At 46.3% G+C, this 19029-nt stretch overlaps 1 protein-coding gene and 1 long non-coding RNA gene across 3 annotated transcripts in view; one reads left to right on the top strand and one right to left on the bottom strand.

Annotated features, from left to right (window-relative positions):
- Positions 1-3587, top strand: part of LOC138767500 (uncharacterized) — a 28112-nt gene extending 24525 nt beyond the window's left edge. The window contains exons 2-3 of the long non-coding RNA XR_011358804.1: positions 1646-1800; positions 3097-3587. This is a non-coding gene — a long non-coding RNA (uncharacterized lncRNA). The remainder of the gene's footprint in view (positions 1-1645; positions 1801-3096) is intronic.
- Positions 1-10960, bottom strand: part of SSH2 (slingshot protein phosphatase 2) — a 167779-nt gene extending 156819 nt beyond the window's left edge. For both annotated transcript variants that reach the window (XM_069945025.1, XM_069945024.1), the window contains exon 1: positions 10715-10960. In XM_069945025.1, coding sequence (XP_069801126.1) covers positions 10715-10777 — 63 coding nt within the window. In that variant the 5' untranslated portion in view covers positions 10778-10960. The remainder of the gene's footprint in view (positions 1-10714) is intronic.
- Between the last annotated feature and the right edge of the window lie 8069 nt (positions 10961-19029).

The raw sequence follows: 19029 nt of genomic DNA on the forward strand, positions 1-19029 counted from the left end.
AGTCGTCGATTGCAAATTAAAAAAAGGAAAAAAAAAAAATGCAGAATGTGAAACCAGCCAAAAGATAGCAATGCACAGAAGGAAGAAAGGACGGATGGTTTTAGTTGTTTTTTAAATTTCTTTCAACTCAACTGGTGTCAGAAAGTGACAGAGATTTGTAATTTACTTCTATTAAAAATTTCAAGCCTTCCAGTACTTATCAGGTGTTGTGTGTCCTGCAGGAAGTGGCGTATTCTTTCCAGTCTGGTACAGTGCTCTCTGCTGCCACCTCTGTCCATGGCAGGAACTGTCCAGGGCAGCAGCATATCCCCATAGAAAACCTCTCCTGGAGGACATACAGCAGCTGATAAGTACTGGATGACTTGAGATTTTTGAAAATGAAAAACTTTGAGATGATTTGAAAAAAAAAAATATATATAAAAAAAAATTGTGAATTAACCCTTTAATAAGATATTTATGGAAGTTCAATACCTTCTATTTCAGCCATCTTTTCCATACATTAGATTTCAGGCCATATTACACTGGCTATCACATTATCCATGACCTACAAGGGTGACAGATGGCGACTGATGGCCGCGTCTGAGTTCTCCTTATAGTCATTGTAAAAGCCCTTATACCAAATGACAGATCTCCATATCCATGTCTACCCGGTATACACTATATACTACATAAACACCAGTACAGAATATCATGGCTGCCATTATTGGTTGGTGGTTACACAGTATGGGAGAAATTTATCAAGGGTTATGTGCTTATTTTTCGGTGAATATTTGGATTTTTTGACCATTTTCCATTTTTGGTCTAAGTTCTATGTATGAACCAGTATTTGATGGGTAAATATTTTTTAGATGCAACTTTTTTTATTTCTTTTTTTTTTTTTTAATCTTCCCTTTTGAGTCTTTACCCCCCCCCCCCCCTCATAATCCAGGATTTGCAGCCAATTTATTATCTCTGCCTCTGTTCAGTACCAGGTAAGCAATCTTTTTACTTTCTGCCACTTTACTTACTATGCAGTGCTACATTTTAATAAATCAGTAACAAGATACTGGAACACAAAATACACCAATCCTCATTAGAAGAGTCACACAAATTAGATTTTTTTTTTTTTTTTAGGGAATCTGTCACTAGGTTTATTCCGCCTTTAATGAGGGCAGCATAAATAGTGACAGAAATGCTGAACAGATCGGTGTGTTACTTACATCATTCTGTTCAGCCGTTCTCCTAATATGCAGGAGAATGGGATTCCAGCCACACCCCTCCCCCCCGCCCTCCAGCTGCTGATTGACAGTTGACTGTCTATACACAGCATGGATAGATAACTGCCAATTAGCAGCTGGTGGACGGAGTTTTCTGCTTCTCATGAATATCCAGGACTACTGAGCTCATGCACATAATGGAGAGGACTACTTATTGTCCATGTTATTCAGGAGGAGATCTCTGGATCAGCTGCACAGAACAATTTAAGTGATACATCATTCCGCTCAGCTTCTCTGTCACTAGTTTATCCTACCCTGAGATAGGACGCCATAATGCACTTTAGTAGATGTCACCGTATGAATTTTTTTTCACATTTGAGTTGCAGCCTTGGTGTTTATTTTCTTTTCTTTTTAGGATGTTAATACATTTTGTTTTTACCCCTCATTAGCGTCCGTCACCCGGTATCCGTTGTGGTAGAATGGCACTGTCTTCTTTATCATAAAAGTAAATGGGATTACACTGGAGAAAAAAAAATGGCAGGAGAAGTAGGATCAAGCGCACCATCTTAATGAACGATCATTGGATGAACTCATCCTACTAAAGGTACACTGACGTAATTCACTTAAGGGAAAAGCAGATTATCAGAGCGTCCTCCATTCAATTAATCAACAAACCATAGACGTGATCTGCAGAGTACTGATAGACTCCTCGAGGAGTCTATCTCTACTGCATTACAATACAGCAGGGATGGGGAACCTTCAGACCTCCAGCCATTGCAAAACGACAACTCCCATCATGCCTGGACGGCCGAAGGCCGTCCAGGCATGATGGGAATTGTCGTTTTGCAACAGTTGGAGTCCCCTTTAACCTACATCAAGTGATCCAGTACCATCCCATATAGGATTTTTTGCCTCCCACCCATTACTCTATAGGCTACAATGGGGTACGACACCAGACCAATGGACCCTCCGACATTTACCATCCCGTTTGGGTTCATCATAACACAACTTTTTTGGATCCTGCATGCGGCCCTGTGGCTCCACAGAAATTTTCACCTCCACATCAAACCCTTCTTGAGTTGTACTTGGAATTTTAACACAGCTCAAACTTTTCAGTTTCCATTGACTACTATGAGACAGGGAGGTAGGGGCGTCGGCACATACGACATCTGATATGGCGGCACACATAGGACACAGAAAATCAACCTTGTGGTCTAAAATGACAGCTGTCAGTTTAGGTTAAAAAAAAAAAAAAAAAAAAATCACTGATATTACATTACTGAGAACCTGGCCTTATATTAAAGGGGTATTCCGGTGAAAATAATTTTCTTTCAAATCAACGGAATTCAGAAAGTTACACAGATTTGTAATTTACTTTCTACAGAAAAATCTCATTTTCCAGTACTTATCAGCTGCTGTATGTTCTGCAGGAAGTGGTGTATTCTTTTCAGTCTCGCACAGTGCTCCTCTGCTGCCACCTCTGTCCATGTCAGGAACTGTACAGAGTAGTAGTAAATCCCCATAGAAAACCTCTCCTGCTCTGGACAGTTCCTGACATGGACAGAGGTGGCAGCAGAGAGCACTATGTCACACTGGAAATAATACACCACTTCCTGCAGGACATACAGTAGCTGGTAAGTACTGGAAGACTGAAGATTTTTAAACAGAAGTACATTACAAATCTATATACCTTTTTGAAACCAGTTGATTAAAAAAAAGAAGGTTTTTGTTGGAGTACCCCCTTTAAGCTGACACTTTCTATTGTATATAGTAAACTTTCCAAAGCTGTCTCCTCTTTATCATCACAGTGAAAAGTTACATCAGTATATAGATAAGATGAGATCAAGCCATTCACTGTAGATGATAGTCACAGCTTCCATTCTCCCCTCTTCCTGCACAGGTCACCGAGCATGCCTCGAAAATGCTCCCATAGTGTTGCTCCAGACTATTGTCTCCTTACGGACAAGTCCACGTGTCTGCCGTAAAGCATCTCTCAATATGCTGTTAAGAGAAGCAAACTTGCAACACAGCAGTTCAAACAAAAAAAAAAGTCCATCTTTTTGCTTGTACATCACAAGTCACATGCCCGCCACTGACCACCACACCAAATCACATGCAAGTCACTCCACCAAGACAATCTGCTGCGTGAGGTATACAGACTAGGCCTAAATGAAATAAAGAAGACTCCTGGCCCAAGATGAACGCTCTGAAGGCTTATACTTACAGCAAAGACTCCTCAAGAAAAAGACAGGTCTGCGATAGGAATCGGCCTGATTTACAGTGAAAACAGATGGCAGCAAGAAAAACAACAACAACATGTGCAAGTCGGTGGTACACAACCCCGTCCGGGTCTGTATCCACGTCCACAGCGCAAAGCTATCAAACCCTACCAATAAAGCCGGGATCCCGAAGTGCGCCAATCCATTTCCTACACATACTTGGTGGTCATGGTAATGCCAGCAAGTCAAAGGGCCGAAATGGGTCGAGTTATATCTCAGGCACTGTTATAATGGGCGTGTCTTCTACAAAGCGCCAAATCATCCGCCGCTGCTGCCTGCATAATACATTATCATTACGGAGCCAATGTATAAGGCCCTGGGACCGTACGCTCTCTGTCCCTCTATCTCAATTCCCGACTTCCTTTAGGAAAAGCATGGAGAGAAGTGCGTTTACTACTCATAAATTATGCACGCTTTCCCCCCCCCCCACCACCGGTGAAGTCCGCCACGGCGTACAGTATTATATAAGCAGCTGTGCGCCCAATGCAAATGAGGTTTTAAAAGGGTTGTTCACCAAACAAATTTTAAAAAATTGTTTCAAATCAATTAGTCTTCGCAAGTGCCAGAATTTTTTAGTTAACTTCTATTAAAAAATCTCCGGTCTTCCAGTACTTATCAGCTGCTGTATGTCCTGCAGGAAAGAGCGTATTCTCTCCAGTCTGCCACAGTGCTCTCTGCTGCCACCTCTGTCCATGTCAGGAACCGTCCAGAGCAGCAGCAAAGACATAGAAGCATAGAAGACATCTTCTGTGGAAAGAATAGAACACTTTCTGCAGGATATACAGCAGCTGATAAGTACTGGAAGACTGAAGATTTTTTTAATAGAATTAAATTACAAATCTCTGTCACTTTGACACCAGTTGATTAAAAAAAAAAAAAAAAAAAAAAAGAAAGAAAGAAAACATTTTTGGTGAACAATCCCTTTAAGCACGACCAGCGTTTTGGCATATCACGGTGCGGCACTATACGGCACATAATACAGTATGAGCTCAGACCATGCAGGAACTCCAGAACTCGATACATCAGGAAAGGCAACAGTGCTTTGTGCCGGTCTGTAACGCCAAGGGTTAAAGCCCGCTGTAGATGGATAAATTCAATGAGTGTTCTCTAATATAGGATGGTGTGGGTGCAAACCAGCGGACTGGCAGTGCCAGATGAATCATTGTATGGGAAGTCATTCATTCCCTGGCGAGCAGAGGAACAAAGCAAAGGGCTTCTGTATATATATATATAGTTTTTACTAAAGAGAACGCTCAGAGGAAACAAACTGTTTCTACAGAGTACAAAAATAACATGTTCCATTACATCGTGCACGAGCCGAGACAGGAGTGTGGATGCCACCCGGCAAGATGGATGCCACCCAATAACCAGACGATGGAGCCCACCAAGCCGCTCTGTTCTCTCTATCAGCCCGGATGACATCGGGTCCAACAAAAAGGGCAGAACGGCTGCATCATGTAATTACCTCTTACAAATGTCCCACCACTAAGGGCCCTATGACACGGGACGATTATCCTTCGGAAGCGATTATCGTTCGGTTGAATAGCAGTTAAGGATTAAACGACGAATGAGAAATCGTTGATCCCTTAATAAGACCTAGACCTATTTTTATCGTTGCTCGTTCGCATGGAAAAAGACATCATTCGGTGGGTCGCAGTAGCGACAAACGCAATAGCGTTTCATAAGTAATGATCCTCGTTCCGTGTAAATGGGTAAAGGATTTCAGGTCGTTCGCAATAGCGGCCGTTTGAGAGCGTTTATCGTAAACGATTATGCGAACGATAATCGTCCCGTGGAATAGGGCACTAAGACTGCTTGCTACCCGAGTGTACCTCCAATGTGTGCACCTGTTCACACTGGTTATATAGTATATGGAAGAAAGGAAGAAGAAGAAGAAGGAAGAAGAAGAAAAAGAAAGAAAAAGGAAGAAGAAGAAAAAGAAAGAAGGAAGAAAAAGGAAGAAGAGCTACTCAGGGAGTTAAAAGTGCTATGCAGTATATTGTCCAAAAGGACATTCAAAAACAAGATAAATGTAATATTGTGGAATTTAAAGGGGTATTCCAAGAAAAACTAACTAGTCCTCTATCCACAGGATAAGGGACAAGTAAGATCATGGGGGGTCTGACCTCTGGACCCCCCGATGATCTTCGTATGAGGGCCCCGATTTCTGTGTTAAGAATAGAGCCGCAGATACGGCAGGTGACCCTCGCCTCTATCCATTCCTATGGAACCACCGGAGAGAGCAGAGTACGTACTCTTACAGCTTACTTGGCTCTTTCCGACAGCTCCATAGGAATTAATAGAGTGGTGGGTCACATGCCGTACCTGCGGCTCTATTCATAACACAGAAACCGGGGCCCACATACGGAGATAGCCAGGGGGTTCGGAGGTCAGACCCCCGGTGATCTCTTACATGTCCTCTATCCTGTGGATAGGAAACAAGTTATTATAGTGCTTGAAGAATCCCTATATTATAATCCGTATTCTTCTTCTTCTTCCAGCCATTTTTCTGCGATTAATACAGCCCCAACGGCTTTGCGAACAGACTCCGTTCAAACTCCGTTTTGAAGCCCTCGGCGCTGACAGGTGTGCTATCTTTTTTTCGTTTCGATCAGATTTGAAGTTTTTAAGAAATTTACGTTTAAAGACCACTAATTTCCCATAGAAAATAATGGCCAATTGGAAATAATGGCCACACTCTAACCGCTAACAGCCAATCACAGCACATATGCAAATAGCTGAAATATAGCAGCCAATAGGAACTCTAAGGTCTCCTCAGGCAATGTATCACACAGTCACATGTCCACTATTTGCCAATAGAAGATGGAGAAGAAGAAAGGTCCTTAACGATTTTGTCCCACTGACATGAGTAAGATTGTCATGGTAACCGAGCAATGATCTTTACCATTATAAGGACTTAAGTCGCTCTTAAAGGGGTTATCCAGCGCTACAAAAACATGGCCACTTTCCCCCTACTGTTGTCTCCAGTTTGTGTGGGGTTTTGAAACTCAGTTCCATTGAAGTAAATGGGGCTTAATTGCAAACTGCACCTGAACTGGAGACAACAGTAGGGGGGAAAAGTGGCCATGTTTTTGTAGCACTGGATAACCCCTTTAAAGGGACGGGACCCAAGTCGCTCTTAAAGGGATGGGAACCACGGTTTAAGTTTCTCTCTTTTCAAGCACTATGGGGAAGAGTTATCAAACTGGTGTAAAAGTATAATTGTCTTAGTTGCCCCTAGCAACCAATCAGATTCCACCTTTCATTTTCCAAATGACCTGTGATGAATGAAAGGTGGAATCTGATTGGTTGCTAGGGGCAACTGAGACAACTCTATTATAAACCAGTTTGATAAATCTCCCCCTATGTATTTCCCTGGAAATGCAAATCTAGTTTTTTCTTGGAATACTCCTTTAATAACAATATTGCGGATACATTTAATAATTTAGACTAACAATATTGTTATTACATTCATCTTGTCTTAGTATGTTATTTTATGGTGCGTTCACACCTACAGGATCTGCAGCTGATTTTCTGCAGCAGATTTCATTTAAATAACTGAACACAGCATCAAATCTGCTGCAGATCCTGTAGGTGTGAACGCACCCTTAGGCAATATAATGCATAGTACTTTACTATCCCTGAGAGTCCTCCATACTCCTCTTCTTTGTGCATCACTGTATGTGTCTGCAGCGCCCAAGCCCCGGCCCAGCCGCAGCCTCATAGGGATGGACTGTAATACATGCAGAGAAAGGCCGCCATATTATTCTGCTAAACTGGCCAAGGGGTTCCTATAGGCGTCAGACATCAATAGCAGCAATGTCAGGGGGACCGCCACCTGTCTATATGTATATAGGGATGAGCCATGTTGGTTTGTATCATGTAGAACCCATAGTTCCCACCTGTCACCAGGGGAGTGTAACAGTGACTTATTCCCATCTCTCTCGGCCAAGTGTGTAAGTATAAGGAGGAGTCATAAGGAACCGCAATCGGAGAAACAAGCATTCAGCCATCAATGTTTAAAATAAAGTGTCCCTGTACCTTTAAAAAAAAATACTTTCCTGGTGCCAGAGATTTGTAATTTACTTCTTTTAAAAAAATCTACAGTCTTCCAGTACTTATCAGCTGCTGTATGTCCTGCAGAAAGTGGTGTATTCTTTCCAGTCTGACACGGTGCTCTCTGCTGCCACCTCTCTCTATGTCAGGAACTGTCTAGAGCAGCAGCAAATCCCCATAGAAAACCTCTCCTGCTCTGGACAGTTCCTGACATGGACAGAGGTGGCAGCAGAGAGCACTGTGTCAGACTGGAGAGAATACACCACTCCCTGCAGGACATAAAGCAGCTGATAAGTACCGGAAGACTTGAGATTTTTTTTTTTTTAAATAGAAGTAAATTATAAATCCCTGATCCATCACACAGTCATCTCTGCTATCCCCGCGTGTACAGACAGGCATCTGATTTCTGGAGGCGGCATATTTGATGTCACAATAAAGTCCTGCTGTGCGCTGCGAGCCTCAGGCCGCTGTCACACACCGGTCAGTATTTTGCATTGGGTATTTGTAAGCCAAAACTACCAGAGGATCCAATAAACAAAAAAGATGCAAATCTTCCCATTATACCTTTTATTTATAGTAGTTTTTAGCTTAAAGGGATTTTCAGGACAAAAATGCATTGATGATCTATTAGGTCATCACTATCTGCTCGATGGGAGGCCGACACCCAGCACCCCGCCAAGAGCCAAAGATGCAGATACAGTGAACAGAGCAGGAAGCAGACAGCGCCGTACATTATGTTGTGGTCGTGCTGGGTTACTGCAGCTCTGCTCCTATTGAAGTGAATGCGGTAATAACCCAGTATGACCACTACACAATCTATGGCGCTGTCTGCGTCCTGCTCTGTTCACTGTGTACGGCAACACCATGGCTCTGACTTTCCTTAGAAACAAGTCTTACTGACTGGGGGTCTGTGTGCAACCATACATAAACCTATATAGCAGGGGTAGGGAACCTTGGCTTTCCAGCTGTTGCAAAACTACAACTCCCATCATGCTAAAGCTTTGGCTTTCCAGGCATGATGGGAGTTGTAGTTTTGCAACAGCTGGAAAGCCAAGGTTCCCTACCACTGCCATATACCAACAACAAGTCCTATCATGTAAGCAGTGACCTCCAGCCTGAGGAAGACTACAACTCCCAGCCAGTGGCCGTCCGAGCACTCTGGGAATTGTAGTTTTATTACAGCTGGAGATCACTAATGTAGAGAAGGAGCAGTCATGCGTCGTCTCTTCTGCAGCCGCCAGTGCCAGGAAGCTGCAACCATCATGCAAATAAACTCATCTATGGAGATGTCAGGACCGTTCCCAATGACTTACAGCAGGACGCAACATGGCCGGGTGTGACATGGGTTACACTACAGGCAGACACTGACGGCCGACACATCACTCATATACACAGCTCCCTGTCTGTCTATGGAGCACCACAAGTCAGCCGAGCACCACTGCCCTGCCTCTACCCTCAATGCAGGGGAAACAGGGAAGCGCAGAGTGCTGTAACGCACAATGTACAGAAGCCCAGAGGAACCCGGCGGCCCCCCGCAGGGAAGCCCAGAGGAACCCGGCGGCCCCCCGCAGGGAAGCCCAGAGGAACCCGGCAGCCCCCCGCAGGGAAGCCCAGAGGACCTTGATGCACCCGCAGGGAGGAACCCGGTGCAACCACAGAGGATTTCAGTGCATCTTCAAGGAAGCACAGTGGCCACCAGCAGGGTGCCCTCCAGGGGCCACAGTGACGGGACAGCAGGGTGCCCTCCAGGGGCCACAGTGACGGGGCAGCAGGGTGCCCTCCAGGGGCCACAGTGACTGGGCACCAGGGTGCCCTCCAGGGGCCACAGTGACGGGGCAGCAGGGTGCCCTCCAGGGGCCACAGTGACGGGGCAGCAGGGTGCACACCAGGGGCCACAGTGACGGGGCAGCAGGGTGCACACCAGGGGCCACAGTGACGGGGCAGCAGGGTGCACCCCAGGGGCCACAGTGACGGGGCAGCAGGGTGCACCCCAGGGGCCACAGTGACGGGGCAGCAGGGTGCACCCCAGGGGCCACAGTGACGGGGCAGCAGGGTACACACCAGGGGCCACAGTGACGGGGCAGCAGGGTGCACACCAGGGGCCACAGTGACGGGGCAGCAGGGTACACACCAGGGACCACAGTGACAGGGCAGCAGGGTACACACCAGGGGCCACAGTGACGGGGCAGCAGGGTGCACACCAGGGGCCACAGTGACGGGGCAGCAGGGTACACACCAGGGGCCACAGTGACGGGGCAGCAGGGTGCACTCCAGGGACCACAGTGACGGGGCAGCAGGGTGCCCTCCAGGGGCCACAGTGACGGGGCAGCAGGGTGCACACCAGGGGCCACAGTGACGGGGCAGCAGGGTACACACCAGGGGCCACAGTGACGGGGCAGCAGGGTGCACACCAGGGGCCACAGTGACAGGGCAGCAGGGTGCACTCCAGGGGCCACAGTGACAGGGCAGCAGGGTGCACTCCAGGGGCCACAGTGACAGGGCAGCAGGGTACACACCAGGGGCCACAGTGACAGGGCAGCAGGGTACACACCAGGGGCCACAGTGACAGGGCAGCAGGGCGCCCTCCAGGGGCCACAGTGACAGGGCAGCAGGGTGCACTCCAGGGGCCACAGTGACGGGGCAGCAGGGTGCACACCAGGGGCCACAGTGACGGGGCAGCAGGGTGCCCTCCAGGGGCCACAGTGACGGGGCAGCAGGGTGCCCTCCAGGGGCCACAGTGACGGGGCAGCAGGGTGCCCTCCAGGGGCCACAGTGACGGGGCAGCAGGGTGCACACCAGGGGCCACAGTGACAGGGCAGCAGGGTACACACCAGGGGCCACAGTGACAGGGCAGCAGGGTACACACCAGGGGCCACAGTGACGGGGCAGCAGGGTGCACACCAGGGGCCACAGTGACGGGGCAGCAGGGTACACACCAGGGGCCACAGTGACAGGGCAGCAGGGTACACACCAGGGGCCACAGTGACAGGGCAGTCCTGTAACATGAAGGAAGGAAGCAAAGGATGGCGAGGAGACAGCAGCAGGAGCAGCAGCAGCTGAGGCGCATGCGCACTGAGGCGCCGGTAGACACTATAAGGCAGGAAGCTGGCAGTAGCAGACAATGGGAGAGAAGAGCGGAGCCTCATCCTCCTCATCACTCCCATCATCCTCCTCATCACTCACCGACACGCAGGGGCTGGAGGTCGTGCTGGGGGTGGGGGAGCGCTGCACCGTCACCAGAGCCATCTAGTAGCCGGAGAAGGAGCCGTGTAGAGGCGAGCGGGCTGTCATTATGATCCCATGGAAGGATGGAAGGAGACGGGTGACCCCGCCCGGGAGAACGATCCGGGGAGCTCCGGCGCCGACAATATCCCGTCCGCCCGCCGCCTATCCCCACACTGAGAGGAGAGGCAGCAGCGCTGTGTGTATGTCCCCAGCGCGCAGGCGCACACTGACAGCCGTCACTTGGCCACACCCGTTTAACCCCTTGGGCGCCGGAGCCCGGTGTTATTTCCCTGATATAATATCCGAGAACCCGCTCCGTCTCCGTCTCCCTGTGTTATAATGGTCGCCTTATAGTCTGGGATTGCGAGTGCTGCTTGATGCCCCCCGAAAATTAGAGGACGGGGCTGAGCGGCCGGCAAGGAAAGGGTGCTTAACCCCTGCGGTGCTGCGGCCGTCCGCACAGCCGACTAGTGCTGCCAAGCTGAAGATGTCAGATCATTGTACAGTGTCCCCTGGGAATGGAGATGATGAGGAGACATCAGAGCTATAGATTATACAGTGTCTGAGTGGTGCTAATACAGAGACAGGCCCATGTCAGTGACAGATGGATAGGAGGGTGGCAAAACTACAACTCCCATCATGCCTGGACAGCCAAAGCTTTAGCTTTGGCTGTCCAGGCATGATGGGAGTTGTAGTTTTGTAACAGCTGGAGAGCCAAGGTTCCTTACCCCTGGTCTAGTCACTATCCATACATTATATATATATAAATAAATATATATATATATATATATATATATACACACACTCTCGCAACCGTATTTGTGTGCGTCCGTTGTCGTCCGTTTTTCCATTATAAAAAAAAAACTGATCAAAAAGCATCCTTTTTTATAATGTACGCTCAGGCTACATTCACACGTCCGTTGTTCTGTCCACAATTGCGGGCACACACAAAAAAAAAATTAACGGATCCGTAATACGGATGCTTTTGCGGATTGCAATGTACTGTCTGCAAATTTTATCCTCTCCCTAGACTTCTATTGGGGTGTCCGTTCCGTAATTACGGATTGTATTACAACATGTCGTTGTTGTTTTTTTGTCACAGATGGCGGATTCGCAAATTAACTGGATGTATGAACAACACCATTGAAAATAACGGGTCGTAATGGATTTCCTAAAAACGGATGAAAAATACTGACGTGTGAACGTAGCCTTAAATGTAGCTGACCTTATTTTTGTGTATGTAAAGAAAATACGGATGCGTTTTGATCCATTTTTTTTAATCATGGAAGTCAATGGAAAAATGCGCACAAATGCATCTGTTTTTCATCCGTTTTTTTTGCAAGAACGGATGAAAAAAACGGATTGCAAAAACGTAGTGTGGACCTAGACTGAAATGTAACAAAATAGCGTATATGGCTGGGTTCACACTGCGTTTTTGTAGTCCGTTCCACGTATCCGTTTTTAATTGGTTACTTTTAACGGACAGAAAACACTACACGATTCGATCGTTGTTTTTTTTTTTATGGAAGTCAATGGAAAACGGATCCAAACGCATGACACACAACTACATCGGTTTTTGCATCCGTTTTTTCTATAAAATGTATACGTTAAACGGATAGCAAAAACGCAGTGTGAACCCAGCCTAAGGGCCCTATTCCACGGGATGATTATCGTTCAGATAATCATTAACGATAAACAATTTCAAATGACCGCTATTGTGAACGACCTGAAATTGTTCGCCCAATTACATGGACCGATGATCGTTACTTATGATCGTTCTTGCGGTCGCGTTGTCGTCGCTATTGCGTTTGTCGCCACTGCGAATGATCGAACGACGTCTTATTCCATGCGAAGGAGCAACAATACAAACAGGTCCAGGTCTTATTAAGCGATCATCGATTTCTCGTTCGTCGTTTAATCGTTAATTGCTATTCAACTAAACGATTATTGCTTTGTTCCGAACGATATAACGATTATCTGAACGATAATCGTCCCTTGGAATAGGGCCCTAAGATTGGCCAAACTCACCAATGTAATCAGGGTTGGCTGGCCATCTAATGTATATAGCGCCCCCCTCCCCCGACTCTCTGACAGATGTAAGGAGAGAGAAGGATCAGGCATGTTGAATTTTATCGGCCTGATCATTTCACTCACTTGTGGCGTCTGGCAGCGGCTTTCCTCCACTCTCACTATTCATCCATGTGTTTGTATGGTGAAATAGGGAAAGAGCATTTTACATGGTACATCTTCTCCCATGTGTTCGACTTCACTTGCCAATTCCACAGAATTCATCAGGAAGAGGTGACGGATCTTTATAGGCAGACGTAATAATCTGGGTGATTGAACACAATCAGTCGGGGTAATTCCACAATGTCCAATGATATTTATTGCAGTATACTGTATAAAGGTCACGCCATGGCACACAGTTTCCATTATCACCTGACGCACAGATCACTCACAATGGATTCCTCTCCATCAAAATGATGTAACCGATACTAGGACAGATCAGGGCAGATCATGAAGAAAAAATAAATTCTTTCAAATCAACTGGTGGCAGAAAGTGCCGGAGATTTGTAATTTACTTCTTGTAATAATTCTCCTCTAGTACTTATCAGCTGCTGTATGTCCTGCAGGAAGTGGTATATTCTTTCCAGTCTGGAGAGCAGGAGAGTTTTTCTATGGGAATATGCTGCTGATCTGCACAGTTCCTGAGATGGACAGAGGTGGCAGCAGAGAGCACTGTGTCAGACTGGAGAGAATACACCACTTCATGCAGGACATACAGCAGCTGATAAGTACTGGAATACTAGAGAATTTAAAATAGAAGCAAATTACAAATCTCTGGGACTTTCTTGCACTGGTTGATTTAGAAGAAGACATATTTTGGTGAACAACCCCTTTAATAAAAGAGAACTAAACCCTAGAGCTGTGTAGTTAAAGGGGTAGTTCATGGGGGGGATTCTTTCAAATCATCTGATGCCAGAAAGTGACAGAGATTTGTAATTTACTTCTATTAAAAAAAAAAATCTCAGAACTTCCAGTACTTATCAGCTGCTGTATGTCCTGCAGGAAGTGGTGTATTGTTTCCAGTCTGACACAGTGCTCTCTGCTGCCACCTCTGTCCATGTCAGGAACTGTCCAGTGCAGGAGAGGATTTCTAGGAGGATTTGCTGCTACTGCTCTGGACAGTTCCTGACATGGACAGAGGTGGCAGCAGAGAGCACTGTGTCAGCCTGGAAAGAATACACCACTTCATGCAGGACATACAGCAGCTGATAAGTACTAGAAGACCTTAGTTTGTTTTTTTAAATAGATGTAATTTTCAAATCTGTACAACTTTCTAACACTAGTTGATTTGAAAAAAAAGCTGCAATCCTACTAAGAAAAAATACAGCCAGCATCTCCCCAACCTGAAGTGACTGCTTATACTCCATGTAGATGAGATGTAGTTTTGTGGGTGCAGCATACCATGGTGGTGTATAGGAGGTAAATGAGTGGTGGTCACACATGTGTACTGGTATATACAGCTATGGGAGGTGCAGGAACAGCTGTGTGAAAACTGGAGATACAGTGGGGGCCTAACTCTAAATATGTTTCTTTCAGATTAACTGTTTTTAGAAAGTTATATACTGTATATTTGTAATTTACTTCTATTTAAAAATCTCAAATCTTCCAGTACTTATCATCTGTTGCATGTCCTGCAGGAAGGGGTGTATTCTCTCCAGTCTGACACAGTGCTCTCTGCTGCCACCTCTGTCCATGTCAGGAACTGTCCAGAGCAGCAGCAAATCCCATAGAAAACCTCTCCTGCTCTGGAAAGTTCCTGATATGGACAGAGGTGGCAGCAGAGAGCACTGTGTCAGACTGGAGAGAATACGCCGCTTCCTGCAGGGCATACAGCAGCTGATAAGTACTGGAAGACTGGAGATTTTGTAATAGAAGTAAATTACAACTCTCTGCCAATTTTTGGCCAAACTAAAGACCTGATGGGTTTTTAATTTTACAAGATATCTAAACCAAAGTAGCTTATCTAGAATCCCAGGGCTGTGTGCTTTAACACCAGTCCAACCACAAAGGGCCAGGTACTTACCTTCGTAGTCACCTAATTAAAGCCCTTTTAGGCCGATTAAATCAGTGAGATGAATCAAGTGCCCGGTGGACACGCAAACGATCACTGTATCATTCTGCGGCTATTTGTTCTCCCAAAATTTTTTCTTTCAAATCAACTTGTGGCAGAAAGGGCCCGAGTTTTGTAATTTACTTCTATTTAAAAATATCCAGTATTTATCAGCTGCTGTATGCCCTGCAGGAAGGGTTGTATTCGTTCCATTCTGGAGAGTTTTCTATGGGGAGGTGGCAGCAGAGAGCAATGTGTCAGACTGGAAAGAATACACCATTTCCTGCAGGACACACAGCAGCTGATAAGTACTGGAAGACTTTAATAAATGAAAGTAAATTACAAATCCTTCTCAATTTCTGGCATCAATGAATTTGAAATTTTTTGGTAAACTACCCCTTTTAAATCTATTGCTATCAGCCGAACACCCCCTGTTTACACAGTCAATAGCGAAAGATTATAAAGCCTGCAATAGATATGATCAGCTGCGTTTACATGTACGATTATCGTTCGAATTCGACCGTTATCGTGCAAATTTGCACGATAATTGTTCCGTGTAAACGCAGCATTTTACAGGCCAATTATTGTCCGAAAGGGCATTTCTATTCAATTTGACTTGGAAAACTTTGGGCAGAGGACAACTATTCCATTCTTCCCCCTTGTGAGTGTCAATCTGTGTACATCTAGATCATTACTGAGACATCTCCCTGGTTAGGGGAGTGAAGCATCGCTCAGATGATGAAACCGTATTTAGGGTAAGTTCACACACAACGGATCTCTTGTCATTCATTTTGAATAAGAAGACATACTATGTAAATGCCGCCCGTTAACCCCCCGCTGGCCGGAGCGTGGAGCAGATAATGTATGCTCCGGCCAGGAGCAGCGCACTGATTGGCTGAGTAGGACATCCAGCCAGAAACCCCCGAAGTAAGCCAGATGTAGGACATACAGCAGCTGATAAGTATGGGAAGACTGGAGATTTTTAAATAGAAGTAAATTACAAATCTATATAACTTTCTCACACCAGTTGATCTGAATGAAAAAGATTTTCACTGGACAACCCCTTTAAGAGCCCCATACACTTAAGCCCCTATTAGGGCTCGCTTGCTCCTCATTCCCCGCTCGCTGCTGTCGCTATAACACGCGTCAGCAGCGAGCAGGAAGGGGAGCTGCCCGGGTGGTCGCTAGATCGTCCAAGCAGTCCATAGGAGATATCGGAGGTCATATTCCACGGAGCGACGGCAGCAGATTGTTGCTATCATAGTCGTTTGTCTTTCAACATGTTGAGAGACAACGATCAGCCAACATGATTCATGTTTTCTATCACACGAGACAATTATCGGCCGTAACGGCCAATATCGGCCGGATTTGGAGGATAATTGTTTTGTGTAATAGGGCCTTTAGACTTTAGACGGCTGAACCCGTAACTTGCAGCAGATTTGGCCTGTCAGCGCTCGTTTGCTCCTCGTTCCCCGCTCGCTAACGCTGCTATTCCAAGTGGCAGCAGCAAGCAGGTGAGTTCAGAGGGGGGGGGGGGGGCTGCCCGGGTGATCGCTAGTTCATCCGGGCAGCCCATAGCATACATTAGCGGTCTGCTGCCGCCATTCCGATTCCACGGAGCGACGGCAGCAGATAGTTGCTGTATGAACCGTTTGTTTTTCAACATGTTAAAAAACAAACGACTGCAACGATCAGCCATGAACAATGTCGGCTGATCGTTGCCTTCTATTCCACGGAACGATTATTATAATCGTTCCATGGAATAGGGCCTTAAGGTGTATGGGACCGTACAACCACCAACAAATGATGTTGGTGGCGATAGGGGTCGTCCGTCTTGGAAAATGATGGCCAATTCCTTTGTTCATTGAGAGATAAGCCACCACGAGATCTCTCTCACTGCAAATTACCCCTGCCCATAGAGAACATCCCTATGGATGAGGAAGACTGGCCGCGGGGGGGAGAGATAACTGAAGGCCTGTTGTGACCAACAGCAAATGTGGACCCACTGTGCTACTCAAACTTTTTTTTGAATCTAAGGGGGGCATTTATCAAGACTGGTGTAAAAGTACACCTGCCTAGTGGCCAGAGGTGTCAATGCAGCAGAAGTGGGAAGAAGATGGACAGGAGCAGCCCCAGGATGAGCATGGAGCACAGCAGAGGAGCAAACAGGACAGTGCCCCCACCAGTGGGCCTTGTCTAGCAGCATTACACCAGACAATCGTTTGGCCTTCAGTTACTAAAGGTGTATGGCAAGCTTTGTATTCTTTTCCAGTCTGGAGAGCAGGAGAGGTTTTCTATGGGGATTTGCTGCTGCTCTGGACAGTTCCTGACATGGACAGAGGTGGCAGCACTGTCTCAGACTGGAAAGGATACACCACTTCCTGCGGGACATACAGCAGCTGCTAAGTATTGGAATCATGGAGCGTTTTTTAATAGAAATAAATTACAAATCTCTGGCACTTTCTGGCATCAGTGTATTTAAAGAAAAAACATTTTTGCAGGATAAGAGGTTTGGTGCTGTCTGATAGTCAGCATTTCTTCATAATTATATATGTGGTGATTCAATATTTATGTAAGAATCCCTGGAGCTAGGCATTAACTGAGATTATACGTTTCACAATACAATGTTGGGAAAAAGTATTTGTCCGTCAAGATTTCAGTCATTACGCACATTGAATTCTTTTTGATCACTATATAAAATGTTATATCAGACAAGACTTTTATTTGTATTTTATAAGTTTTTTATTACATATAAATTTGCAGTATATTAAACTTAGGCCGCATTCACATGGTCTGTGCACGGAACATGTGCCGCGGACCAGATTCACGGACCTCCCGGCATCATGTATCTTTATGATGGCGGGAGCTCCAAAACAGGTCAAACGTTCTAGGTGCTGCAGCTGTGCGGCTGTGTCAGTACAGTACAGAGCTCCTGACATCATGATACATGATGCCGGCAGGTCTGTGAATCCGGTCCCTAGCACATGTTCTGTACATGCAAATGCGGCTAAGGCTAGGTTCACACAAACGTTGTTTGACATGGCCGTTGTTAGCAGTGTCACACAACGGTGGATGTCTTGCATTTTCACTCCAGTATCGGCCAGATGAACATCATTTTATTTAACTTGGATTGTGTTCCTGACTTCAATACAATGTACGGCCGTGAGCATGGCCATACGTTGTTCGAACAGCCATTGTTCACAGTCTGCCAGATGGAAATAGCTGACAAGTCTGTAGGAGAACAGCGACTGTTGTGCAATACATTGTGTGCACAGCAGCTGCTGTTTGCTTAAGTCTTAACACAGTGTATAATTGTTTTAACAAGAACGGACGTTGTTATAACCGTCAGCAATGGCTGTTCTTGTTTTAAAAAAAAAAAAAATTTGTGTGAACATGGCCTTAGGGTCCTATTACATGGAGCGATAATCTGCTGAATTGGCCCTTCTCCTGTTCTCTGCTTCCTCCCTGGTCCTGCAGCTGCAGCTTTAGGGCGGCCTGTCTGAGGTGACAGGCCGCTCAGCCAATCTCAGACAGCGGCAGTCTCAGACAGTGATTGGCTGAGCGGCCTGTCAGCTCAGACAGGCCGCTCTAAAGCTGCAGCTGCAGGACCAGGGAGGAAGCAGAGAACAGGAGAAGACCGGGAGCATGGATAGGTGATGTAAACTGAGCTAAAGCCGCACGGACATCGCTAACAATGTCAGTGCAGCCCTTGCTAAATGATTATTGGGCCATGTAATAAGTTCAGTGAACGAGTGCCGATCAAGCAAATTGGCGCTCATTTACATTATTGATCGGGCCGCCATCATCCCATCTAATAGGACCCTTAGAGTACACTTACAGGACCCTTTGTTTGTCCGTTACCATGAAAATCTATAGGCCTGTGTAGGAGCTGTAGACACAATAGGGCAGGACATGATGGACATGAACAGATGAGGTTTAGTTCTGCCCGGTGGTTTGTCGTGACGCCAGTGCCGGTTGGGCACACAGGTATGATGGCACACCTGCTTTTATTTTAAGAAGGCCGGCTATATCCTTTCCCCTGTGTACAGTGACCTGCTGTTGCGGGGTCCCTTGGGTACTTATCACAGTGGTCCTGAGTGGAGTAGTGACCCACCCGGACTATTGGCACTGCCACCCACAGAAAGGGGAGATGACC

This window comes from Dendropsophus ebraccatus, chromosome 11 (assembly GCF_027789765.1).
Source record: "Dendropsophus ebraccatus isolate aDenEbr1 chromosome 11, aDenEbr1.pat, whole genome shotgun sequence".
NCBI classification, from domain to species: domain Eukaryota; kingdom Metazoa; phylum Chordata; class Amphibia; order Anura; family Hylidae; genus Dendropsophus; species Dendropsophus ebraccatus.